The following is a 12262-nucleotide window of genomic DNA, read 5'->3' as shown; positions in this document are numbered from 1 at the left end:
TAAGCAATGTACTGTGAAAAGATGAAGGTTTTAAAAGGTTGTGTAGTTTGTGCTTGCGAGCATTTTTTTTTTCTTTTTCTTTTTTTTTCTTTGCCTGCAATAGACAACACCCATAGTGTGTAAGAACTAAAGTGACAACATTTGAGTGTGTTCAAATCAGGTGCCCAATCCAACCAAGCTGGTTTTAGCCCAGATTTTACTATGCATGGATGCACTGCTCTGGACTGGTTTTGTACATTTTTAAATACGGACACTTTCTATCAGCAGCATGTTGTAGAAACTCGTGGAGTACTGCCTTCTTCTTCTTCTTCTTGTTTGTTTGTTTAGTTTGAGCCGTTTAGAATAATAACTGTTACCTCAGTTATGCAATGGAGCTCCAGGTCTTATAGTAGAAGGTAGTAAAGTACTGTTTATAGACACTACCCAAGTATTTAATTCAAGTGTATAATACTGATTTAAAAAATGCTCTCCAGGTTATAAGGATCCTGAAGCATTCAGTCTAACTGTTTGTTGTTGAGTCCCATTAACTGAACTTATGAAAGCTTATCAGATCCAAAAAAAAATAGCTGTGGAATACAGCAGCATTAGTCTGTCTTGGCTTTGAGTCGTTTTTACTGGAGTGGTTTGCAATGGCATTATTTTGCAGTATGACTTTCATCCTCCTCAAAGTGTCCCCTCAGTGTCCACACTGATGAATGACAAATGATGAAAGTCATAACGAGCAAAATATCTATCCATCTGTTTGTTTTTGACATGATTTGGACACATTCAATCGTGCTTTGATCAGCTGATGGTTGCACATTTTAAATATTCATAGTGATAGAAAACAATGATTTCAAATGTTTGATATCCCTTCACTTTGATTTAGTTAGCGCATAATCATGTTTGTACTTTGGAAGAAAGACTCAATCATGGCATTCAGAACACTGATTTTCATTGTGCCACGCTGGACAGCCCAGTTCATACCTGCTGAATGCAAATAAATTTTTTCAACTGTAACATTTCTCCTATGCTTCCTCCTTGGAGTGACCAATGCTTTAATTATACACTGTAGCTTGACATTGTTATTTAAATGGTTAAGAAACATATACTTCAATTTTCAGCTGGTTAATGTAAGGAACCTCACGGGATCGCAGTGGAACATGGGTCTCTGCCATGTGCATCAAGTGCTCATGGGTGGCGCTCATGAGCAACCCTTATTGGGCAAATTTAAAGAAATGGGAAAAAAACAAAAAGTATTTGGACACCAGGCTGTTCCAGATTATGTGAAGGAAAAGAAGTTGTTCTGTCAGAACCCTTTTTGATTCCACAACCTGGAGAGCAAGCAACATTTCACACTTCCTTTACACAACACTGCCAAGACTCTTCTGCTTAGTCACATAAATAGCCCATTTACTGCTGATTAGACCAATAAACATCCTGAGATTTCTCACCACACTTCATTCGTTGGCTGGATCTCCTGGATAGCTGGGCTTTGATCAATGCAGAGTATGATTCAGCACAAAGTTCACACAGATTGGCTGAACATGTGCAGCTCAATAGTGCCCCCTAGCTGCAACTGTTGCTCAGTGGACCGCTATGAATGTGCACCTGCCAGGGTGGAAACGTTAGGTTCATTGTCATAAGCAGTTTTTGTCTATTTTTATATGCTCAGACTGCACAACCCAGTCAGCAACACAAAGTTCAAACAGAGTGCATAAATACAGATGTTTGTTTACTGCTTGTAGAGTTTATGTCTTTGAACTTTTGTTTACAAGGTAAATATTTACCTAGGTCAAATACTTTCATCATGACTTCACAGTGTTTGGGGAACCTAGAATGCAACAAAAAGAAGAAAGAAGCTTTGATCCATTTAGCACATGTAAGCATGCATGAATTACTGAGCCACCAATAGTGTGCAGCTGCACAATTTCAAAGTCATCCAATAACCAGTTACCGACCACAGGACTGCTGTTGGCTGGATATTTATGAATTCTGAAATGGCTTCATGCACAATGGCTCTTTTTAGCCCGGCCTTTAGATACCATGTTGGAGTTTATTCATCTTCATATCAGAAAATACTTTGATAGAAAGTGAGGAGGAGTTGTTGGCACCTGCAGATCAAACTAGGAGTCATATTAATCAAAGCATGTACACAATCAAAAGCAAATATTATGATCACCTACCCAATAGTGGGAACAACCACCCCTGGCTCGGATGACTCTGGTTGTTGTAAAGCAATTGAGGTGCTACTGTGAACCAGTTAACATCTATAATGAACACCTTCCGTCACCTAATACAGTCCAGGCCACAACGTCTCACTAGTGACATCCAAACAAAGGGTGGTTATTCTCACCATTAGTTAGATGGTCAAAATATTTAGATATGATTGTTATTCTTAAGATAAAGCTGGTTGTAAAATGACCTCTGAACAACTATAGAGTATGAATATGGAGGACATGTGGGTGCCAGGGCACACACAATTATCACATCTTTTGGGGATGTCCAAATATTTAAAAGTAAGAATATCAATAGTATGGTACTCTTAATATTCCATTCACCGGAACCAGCTTTAGATGACTGAACAGAAATAATGAATTTTATATAGTGGGATAGATACATTTCTTAGTAAATATGAGAATAGATGCATTTAAAAGGCCCTGGAGTAAAGATATTATTTATAAAAAGTAGGAAAACTGCAATATATATATATATATATATATATATATATATATATATATACACACACAACCCAAATTTAGTTAAATGCTATTCAAAGATCAAAGGCATTACAGAAAGCCTGGATTTATACATATTTATTTGTAACGTCTACATAAACGAAAAAGAAAAATCTACGGAGAACCCAAAGAACAAGCCAAACATTAAGAGTTTTTCCATCTTTATTTCATCCATGGCAAGAGCTGAGCAATAAAGGACAGGAAAACACATAAAAAAGGACAAGACAAGTTTCACAAAGTCAGAGGAATGCCAATCATTTAGTACTCCTCTCCCTCTTCTTCTCCCTCTATACTGTCGGCTCCGACCTCCTCATAATCCTTCTCCAGAGCAGCCATGTCCTCTCTGGCCTCAGAGAACTCTCCCTCCTCCATACCCTCACCAACATACCAGTGCACGAAGGCACGCTTGGCGTACATCAGATCAAACTTGTGATCCAGACGAGCCCAGGCCTCAGCGATGGCTGTGGTGTTGCTCAGCATGCACACGGCCCTCTGCACCTTGGCCAGGTCTCCACCTGGAACCACGGTGGGGGGCTGGTAGTTGATGCCTACCTTGAAACCAGTGGGACACCAGTCCACAAACTGGATGGTGCGCTTGGTCTTGATGGTGGCAATAGCAGCGTTCACATCTTTGGGCACCACGTCACCACGGTACAGCAGGCAGCAGGCCATGTACTTGCCGTGACGTGGATCACATTTCACCATCTGATTGGCCGGCTCGAAGCAGGCGTTAGTGATTTCAGACACAGAGAGCTGCTCATGGTAAGCCTTCTCTGCAGAGATCACTGGGGCATAAGTAGCCAGTGGGAAGTGGATACGGGGGTAGGGCACCAAGTTGGTCTGGAACTCAGTGAGATCGACATTGAGGGCACCGTCGAAACGGAGGGAGGCAGTGATGGAGGACACGATCTGACTAATGAGCCTATTCAGGTTGGTGTAGGAGGGACGCTCGATATCGAGGTTCCTACGGCAAATGTCATAGATGGCCTCATTGTCTACCATGAAGGCGCAGTCGGAGTGCTCGAGGGTGGTGTGGGTGGTCAGGATGGAGTTGTAGGGCTCCACCACGGCGGTGGACACCTGAGGAGCTGGGTAGATGGAGAACTCCAGCTTGGACTTCTTGCCATAGTCAACAGACAGGCGCTCCATCAGCAGGGAGGTGAAACCAGAGCCGGTACCACCACCAAAGCTGTGGAACACCAGGAAACCCTGGAGGCCTGTGCACTGGTCAGCCTGCGGAGAGAGGTTCTCATTAATATAAGATGACTTTACACATAATTCTATTCAATTTATTTAGTATTGAACAATTCACTCACCAGTTTGCGAATCCTGTCCAGCACAAGGTCAATCAGCTCCTTGCCAATGGTGTAGTGACCACGGGCGTAGTTGTTGGCAGCATCCTCCTTTCCTGTGATGAGCTGCTCAGGGTGGAACAGCTGACGGTATGTTCCAGTGCGGACCTCGTCTACGGAGATGAAACTGGTTAGACATCCACTGCAAGCTAATCTCACACAATAACTAAAACTCTATGATCTGAATCCTACCTATGACGGTGGGCTCCAGATCCACAAACACGGCCCTGGGGACGTGCTTTCCAGCTCCGGTCTCACTGAAGAAGGTGTTGAAGGAATCGTCTCCCCCTCCAATGGTCTTGTCACTGGGCATCTGTCCGTCCGGCTGGATGCCGTGTTCCAGACAGTAAAGCTCCCAGCAGGCATTGCCAATCTGGACACCGGCCTGACCAACGTGGATGGAGATGCACTCACGCTGTGGAGAGACCGAAGACGTGTTACTTATTGTGCCAAAGACCATATTATTGATGAAACCTATAGAAATATGTTCTATGCAGATTTTGTCTACTGGGCCTTTTTTGGGGGGGGGGGGCTGTACAATGCACAATCACCCCAAACCAGCAGCAGCTGATGAAACCGAGCTCACTGTTTGCGTAGAGGGAGAACAAAGAACAGGGAACAAAAAGCTTGTGTGCTTTGGTTTGAGGGCGTATCCATAAAAATGACCTCATCGAATAAGCAAATTCACATGCAAATCAGCCCTTAACCATCAAGAAGGCGGTTAGCAGCTTTAGTTAGATTTAGTACAGTAACAACGTTGCTGTATGATTTATTTATTTATAAATTATTTTAATTCCTATTCACTTGGATGCTTGATGGACTACAAAGTCCCGCTGTACTTGCTCACCCCTCTTAATTTTGCTGGCCTGCTATTTTGCCATTTTTGCAGGACAATGGCTTTAGGCTCCTCAGCCCAACCCTCTGCTGATACCTACCTGCTACTGAAACGCCTGAAAATGTCCTCCTTTTGGAATTACGCGATGGGGCGATCGTCAGCACCTTAAAGTAAGCCTCACTGACTCATTCTGACAGGGCTGGACTGGTCAGCTCAGTCATGAGGAACTGCTTAGCTCAATTTCCTCAAGTCCTGATTTAAGCTTTCTGGAATTCAGCCGCCCCTCGCCGGCCACGTGACACTGACTCACTTCCGGACTTTGTCTCGGAAGCTCCTTGCTACTGACGAACGGATTACGAAAAAAAAATATTGTCCAAATTGTCGCTTAAGCATGATAACTAACGCGAAAATTGCGGTTCCGGGTCAGTACGACAAACAGTAAAATCTGGGGAACACACTAGCAGATCGGTACCCTTTCTTTATTGGGGGACTCTTATCTGGCCAGACGCCTCCCCTCCCCTCCCCTCCCCTCCCCTCCCCTGAGCCTCATGGCCGCTCCATTGTATGAACTAGCGGTTTTCTGCGGTGCCCCAATAAAGTGAAAAGCTATATATTTAGACGAAAACGTCCCGATACAGAGAATATAACGATTATTAGCGTATTACTATTTTTAGACTTCGATTCTTGATTCCTTTTATTGTGTAAAATCTAAATTAATCTGCGCACGAAGACGCAGCAGTATCAAAATACGTCAGAAAATTTAATTAAATTCAGCTGGAGAAGTAAAACGTTATCTTGATTTAATTGATCATTCCCTCAACCAACCAGTTTTATTAATTTATTTTTTTTTTTCTTGCATTTAACGGTTTAATGTTGACATTTTATTTAATTGAGGAAACGATTTCTGTTAAAGCGAATAAATCTCTAAATATTTTTCTCTACTTTAGGAGCTAAATTCGACAGATTTTTATCTTTAGATATTAGGAGGCTTTAGCTAGAGTACTGGTTAGATAACAAAAAGATGGTCATTGAAAGCTTCTCCAGACAACTCCATCAAAATAGCACCGAATTTTAATTTTAAAAAAATGTTGATCGTGTTATCAAGCACACCGGTATACTCACCATTGTTGAAGATTAGGTCTTTAACGTGGAACAAGAGAGTGGAGAAGGTGGTTGTCCTTGAACTAGATCTCTCACCGATCGACTGTAATGAGTCTGCAGTGAGAACAGAGACTGGCCCGATTTCTGGGGTGGGGTTATTTATAGCCTTCGGGTCTGTCGTCACGGAGGCGGGGAGATCACGGCGGGAGGGTTGGCTTCCTGTCATTCTCCCATTGGTTCAGAAGCGGAGTCTGACTCCCTATTGGTGGGTTTTTTCTCGTTTGAATAATAACCGACTTTCCCTGAATTTTTAAACAGACAAGTAACGGCGGCTTTGTTCGGACACCCCCCGCCGGACACCCCCCGCCGGACACCCCCCGCCGCCTCCAGCGCGTGAGAGGATCTGAAATGCCTGGCCGCTTTGTCTGTGTCTGCGTTATGGGCTGCATCTCAAATGGCTCCGTGCTCCCTTTGTTTGTAGTGCACTATGCGGCTAAACGTCCACATAGTGCCAAAACCCAGCTATATGTTCACTAGAAGGCCCATAATATTCAGCCATAGGTTGCATTTAACTGAATAAATCATCCTCTGAATTTAACAGTGTGTTCCCTCGATTAAATAAATCCTTCCCTCAATTTAATACATCGTTCCCTTGATTTAAAAAATCAAATTTATTAAATGGATTAACAACTATAAATTTAATACATTTAGTGCCATGTGACCAATTTCTAGCATGTCCTCTTACAGCAAACACAAAGGCTGTGTCCCAAACCAAACAGCACAGTGTTTTAAATGCTGCACATTTCCACTCTCACAGAGAAAGGCCCAGAAAAGGCTGCAGCTGCAGTCGCTCCAAACTTAAAGTACTGGTGGAAAGAAAAACGGAAACAGGACAGAAAGTCCTGGACTGATTTTTTTTTTTTTTTTTTCGAACATTTTCTAGATGCAAGGTTTTTGCATTTCAGTGATGCTATATGGACAAAAGTATTGGGACACACATCTTAATCATCAAATTCAGGGGCTTCATTCAGTCCTATTATCACATGAGAGCAGTGCAGTCTTCCTCTACACCCATTAGTAAAAGAATGGGTGGCTCTAAAGATCTCACTGAATTTCAGCATGGTTCTGTAATAGGAGCCACCGTTGCTGGTGAAATTTCACTATCAACTGTGAGTGGTATTGAAAAGTGGAAGCGTTTAGGCACCAGAGCAACTCAGACCACCTAAAGTTATGCAAAGTTACAGAGCAGGGTTGGTGAGTCGCTAATGCTCTGCTGACTCAATAATTTAATAACACAAAAACCACAAAAGAACCACCTGCCTGACTGCATTGTGCCAGCTGTAGAGTTTGGTGGAGGAGGGATAATGCTAGGGGGTTGTTTATCAAGGGTTGGCCCTGAAAGTAACAGAAGTAGTAAACCACGTAAAGTTACATCACCAAGCACAATGCCAAGCGTCGTATTGAGCGGTGTAAAGCCCATCACCACTTGACTCTTTGGTGGAGGAGGGATAATGCTAGGTTTTTTTTTTTCCAGGGCTGGCCCTTAGTTCCAGTGAAGGGAAATCTTCAGCAATGCTTCAGCAGACCAAAACATTTCAGAGAACTGTACACTTCCAACTTTGTGGGCCTTTTCTGTTCCAGCATGACTGACTGTGCCCCAGTTCACAAAGCAAGGTCCATAAAGGCATGGTTGAGTGAGTTTGGAGTGGAAGAACTTGACTGGCCCACACAGAGCCCTGACCTCAACCCCATCCAACACCTCTGGGATGACCTAAAACAGAGACCCTCTCGTCCAGTATCAGTGTCTGACCTCACTAATGCTCTTCTGGATGAATGTGCAAAACTTCCCACAGGCACACTCCACGATCTTATAGAAAGTCTTGTAGAAAGAGTGAAATGTGCTGATGTCCCAGCATCAGCGGCAGTTGGGTAAAATTAGAAAAAATGTTCAAATAAATAAAATATGAAAAAAGGACAAAAATAAATAAATATAGTTTTCAGTTAAATAACATGATACTTCTGTCAAAAATATTGCTATCATTTGTCAGTTTAATTGTTAACTTTATTGACTACAACCAAACCTGAACAGCATAGAAATAACCAGGAGCCCAAAACACAATGAGTCGTACTAGGGGAGTCATACTAGTCTTCACCCTACCAGTGTTGGGACATTGCTAGTGATGGGGAGTTCACAATATATGGGGACTGGGTATGTTACCTTTTAAATTGGGTATAAATAAGTAGTTCAATAAAATAAAAAAAAATATTCAGTTTTCAGCAATATGATGCTTCTGTGAACAATACTGCTATTATTTATTAGTTTGTTTTAATTGTAAAAAAACACCATGATTAGTGACCCTGCTAACCATGACAAGCCATGGCAACTGGCAAGTCTCTCCCAGAGCAAATTATTATTAAGAATGAAATATGACTTGTTGTAAGTGTGGATGCAGAATATTTTAATAATACACATAATAACGTGTTAATGCAGACACATGGTCTTTATTGAGCCGGTTCATTCTCTGCCTTGAATCATCCTCCCAAAAACACACAGACAATTAAAGACAAAAGAGTGAGTTTGATTGAAAGGGAGCTTTATTTTAGATGTTCATCCAATTCTTGCACACAGTGTTATTTAGGTTGTTGACTGACAAACCTTGGACGTTTGGGATTTTAGTACTCCTCTCCCTCTTCCTCTCCCTCTCCCTCAATGGAGTCAACACCGACCTCCTCATAATCCTTCTCCAGAGCAGCCATGTCCTCTCTGGCCTCAGAGAACTCTCCCTCCTCCATACCCTCACCAACATACCAGTGCACGAAGGCACGCTTGGCGTACATCAGATCAAACTTGTGATCCAGACGAGCCCAGGCCTCAGCGATGGCTGTGGTGTTGCTCAGCATGCACACGGCCCTCTGCACCTTGGCCAGGTCTCCACCTGGAACCACGGTGGGGGGCTGGTAGTTGATGCCTACCTTGAAACCAGTGGGACACCAGTCCACAAACTGGATGGTGCGCTTGGTCTTGATGGTGGCAATAGCAGCGTTCACATCTTTGGGCACCACGTCACCACGGTACAGCAGGCAGCAGGCCATGTACTTGCCGTGACGTGGATCACATTTCACCATCTGATTGGCCGGCTCGAAGCAGGCGTTAGTGATTTCAGACACAGAGAGCTGCTCATGGTAAGCCTTCTCTGCAGAGATCACTGGGGCATAAGTAGCCAGTGGGAAGTGGATACGGGGGTAGGGCACCAAGTTGGTCTGGAACTCAGTGAGATCGACATTGAGGGCACCGTCGAAACGGAGGGAGGCAGTGATGGAGGATACAATTTGACCAATTAACCTATTCAGGTTGGTGTAGGTAGGACGCTCGATATCAAGGTTCCTACGGCAAATATCATAGATGGCCTCATTGTCTACCATGAAGGCGCAGTCGGAGTGCTCGAGGGTGGTGTGGGTGGTCAGGATGGAGTTGTAGGGCTCCACCACGGCGGTGGACACCTGAGGAGCTGGGTAGATGGAGAACTCCAGCTTAGATTTCTTGCCATAGTCAACAGACAGGCGCTCCATCAGCAGGGAGGTGAAACCAGAGCCGGTACCACCACCAAAGCTGTGGAAGACCAGGAAACCCTGGAGGCCTGTGCACTGGTCAGCCTGCGGAGAGAGGTTTTCTCATTAATATAAGATGACTTTACACATAATTCTATTCAATTTATTTAGTATCGAACAATTCACTCACCAGTTTGCGAATCCTGTCCAGCACCAGATCAATAATTTCCTTGCCAATGGTGTAGTGACCACGGGCGTAGTTGTTGGCAGCATCCTCCTTTCCTGTGATGAGCTGCTCAGGGTGGAACAGCTGGCGGTATGTTCCAGTGCGGACCTCATCTGAGGACAGAGAGCGTACAAATTAGATGATGGAGCAGACCACCACAAACTAACATCGTTACATGAATTCAAATAGGCATAATTTCCACTAAGAATGGGCGAGACATGTCCATCCTGTTTCCAGTTTTTGTCCACCCCCCATTTTCAAGGTCAGCTAAAGGCTGCCAAGGAAACTGCTAAATAGGGTAGGTCTGCAGTTGCTGCCCTGCTCTTCTAATCCAGCTGACTAAAACTGAACTGCCTAGAGATGGGTTATATGATCTGAATCCTACCTATGACAGTGGGCTCCAGATCCACAAACACGGCCCTGGGGACGTGCTTTCCAGCTCCGGTCTCACTGAAGAAGGTGTTGAATGAATCGTCTCCCCCTCCAATGGTCTTGTCACTGGGCATCTGTCCGTCCGGCTGGATGCCGTGTTCCAGACAGTAGAGCTCCCAGCAGGCATTGCCAATCTGGACACCAGCCTGACCAACGTGGATGGAGATGCACTCACGCTGTGGAGAGAATAGGAATACGTTATTAATGAACTGCTCATTGATAACTACATACACTACAGCGATAGACATGCTGGGACATGGCTTGAAAGAAAATATAATAATAATATTTTTATCCCCTTTGGAATTATATTGTAATTAAATGGTCCATTTATATATTTTTTCCATCTGTTTTTTTCTCTCTGATGCTTACTCATGATATTTGTGCTGAGTGTCTGTACTAAAATATTACAACTTTCAATTTTTCGTCTATCCGTCTAGAATTACACAGGCTTTAATATATAGTCGCTGTCCAGTGAAAACCATGCATCTCCAAAATGGTGATTTTACAGGAGATGGCCAAGAGGGCAAAGTTAATTAGTAATTTAAAGCATTTCTATTGGTCCGGTCTTCCAGAATTATCTACACAGTGTAGCAGCATGGTTTGAGCACCTACAGGTGCAAAATAGTTAAATGATTTTCATTGGACAGCAGTGATATGTATCTCCAAAACAAGAGAATGGAAGTATTATTCATACATAATATTTATTATATAAATCTTATTCACATATAATACATTTTAAGTTCTTTTTGAGCAATTTCTATTTGTCCAGTTATTATGAATGATGAAATTATAAATGATGAAAAGTGATGATGCGTAAATGAGCTTTTCCTGCATTGTGCCTTAGTCAGAAGGCAGCCCAGCCTCAAGCACTCATCGTCTCTTCATCGTGAATGGGCGGGGCTAAACTGCTGTAGGCTGACAAGTCAATTATATGTAAATGAGTTGGTGCCTCACATCATTAAGACATCAATCTGTTTTGCACATATGTATTATTTATGAATAAATGGTACATTTTGAAGCTTTGACCACTTTACAACTCTTATTTTAAAAAGAACTTTAAATATAATAATTAGAAATGTAAGGATTATTATTTTTTGACTCTTTAAGTACAAATGTCTACGATCTAAAGTATATATAGGAAAGATAGGATCCAGATGCGTTGATGGAAATGGAGATTGCACTCGTGTCGGACAGTGGGGGGTGCTGATAATGGCCTTATCACTCACGGGTGACCCACATAGCCCTTGAGCGCGAGCGGAGCAGCCCTGTCCATTAATGGCAGCGCATCCATTAAAGGGGTGCTGCAGCTCTCCGGCATTAATACTGCATGAGCAGCACAGAGCCTTTGTTGAACCTCGATACCGGTTTTGAGGATCGTACAGTTGGATTCGACTAATTTCTGTACGATTTCTAATCCCGTATAGAAGTAGAGCAAATATAGCGGGACTGGGATCAGATGCGTCCTGGGGGAAGCGCTGGGTCTCGGTCAGTGTGGAGCCGGTTACACCCAGATTACTTAGATATTCCACTCACAGCACACTCCTCATTTTCTTTGTTACCTCGTGTCTCCCCCTCCTCTCTGTCTCTCTGCCTCTATCACTGAAATCTCAGAAGATTTTAACTACAAAATCAAGCTAAATTTACCACGCATCGTTGTCAGGTGGACAGATCTGAATCGTTCTGAGCAGATTCAGCATCAATGCCAATATGTTTTCTTCTGTAAAACACTTTAAAGTGTAAGTTAGCACCTGCTAGGTCATTTCCATCTCCTAACGTTATCTAGCTAGCTAGCACTAACAGCTACTAGCTAGCTGCTAGCTTAAGAATAACCTAGCTAACGGTCAGCAACACCCTTTACAACCAAATAACGAATTCAAATATAATTAATATATAGCTACTATATACTATAATATATAATATATACTCACCATTTTTCCTTATAGTCCTGCTTGCGAAGAAGAAGAGGAAGAAAGGGCTCTCTTGGCGGAGATAGATAGCTAGGTAGAAATCTTACAGTTCGACAGCTAAGGGGTCGATGTAAGAAGAATAG

At 43.0% G+C, this 12262-nt stretch overlaps 2 protein-coding genes across 2 annotated transcripts; both read right to left on the bottom strand.

Moving 5' to 3' along the window:
- Nucleotides 1-2861: 2861 nt before the first annotated feature.
- tuba1b (tubulin, alpha 1b) lies at nucleotides 2862-6145 on the bottom strand. Its single transcript, XM_072696423.1, has 4 exons — nucleotides 6027-6145; nucleotides 4262-4484; nucleotides 4034-4182; nucleotides 2862-3950 (listed from the first exon to the last, which is right to left on the bottom strand). The coding sequence occupies exons 1-4, from the start codon at nucleotides 6027-6029 to the stop codon at nucleotides 2976-2978; spliced, it is 1350 nt and encodes a 449-aa protein (XP_072552524.1). The 5' UTR covers nucleotides 6030-6145; the 3' UTR covers nucleotides 2862-2975.
- Nucleotides 6146-8582: 2437 nt separating this feature from the next.
- On the bottom strand, nucleotides 8583-12262 carry tuba1a (tubulin, alpha 1a). Its single transcript, XM_072696444.1, has 4 exons — nucleotides 12141-12262; nucleotides 10166-10388; nucleotides 9745-9893; nucleotides 8583-9659 (listed from the first exon to the last, which is right to left on the bottom strand). Exons 1-4 carry the CDS (start codon nucleotides 12141-12143, stop codon nucleotides 8679-8681), a joined length of 1356 nt encoding a protein of 451 aa, XP_072552545.1. The 5' UTR covers nucleotides 12144-12262; the 3' UTR covers nucleotides 8583-8678.

The sequence above is a fragment of the Salminus brasiliensis genome, chromosome 14 (assembly GCF_030463535.1).
Source record: "Salminus brasiliensis chromosome 14, fSalBra1.hap2, whole genome shotgun sequence".
Lineage (NCBI taxonomy): Eukaryota > Metazoa > Chordata > Actinopteri > Characiformes > Bryconidae > Salminus > Salminus brasiliensis.
Note: the sequence above shows the minus strand (reverse complement) of the source record. Positions and strands in the feature narration are given on the sequence as shown.

Bases quoted from the DNA above. Each gene is read 5' to 3' on its own strand.
- tuba1a (XM_072696444.1), bottom strand. The intron at 9,894-10,165 runs GTAGGATTCAGA...CTCTGTCCTCAG, and splicing joins TCTGGAGCCCACTGTCATAG to ATGAGGTCCGCACTGGAACA. The intron at 9,660-9,744 runs GTGAGTGAATTG...CTCTCTCCGCAG, and splicing joins TGGACAGGATTCGCAAACTG to GCTGACCAGTGCACAGGCCT.
- tuba1b (XM_072696423.1), bottom strand. The intron at 4,183-4,261 runs GTAGGATTCAGA...TCATCTCCGTAG, and splicing joins TCTGGAGCCCACCGTCATAG to ACGAGGTCCGCACTGGAACA. The intron at 3,951-4,033 runs GTGAGTGAATTG...CTCTCTCCGCAG, and splicing joins TGGACAGGATTCGCAAACTG to GCTGACCAGTGCACAGGCCT.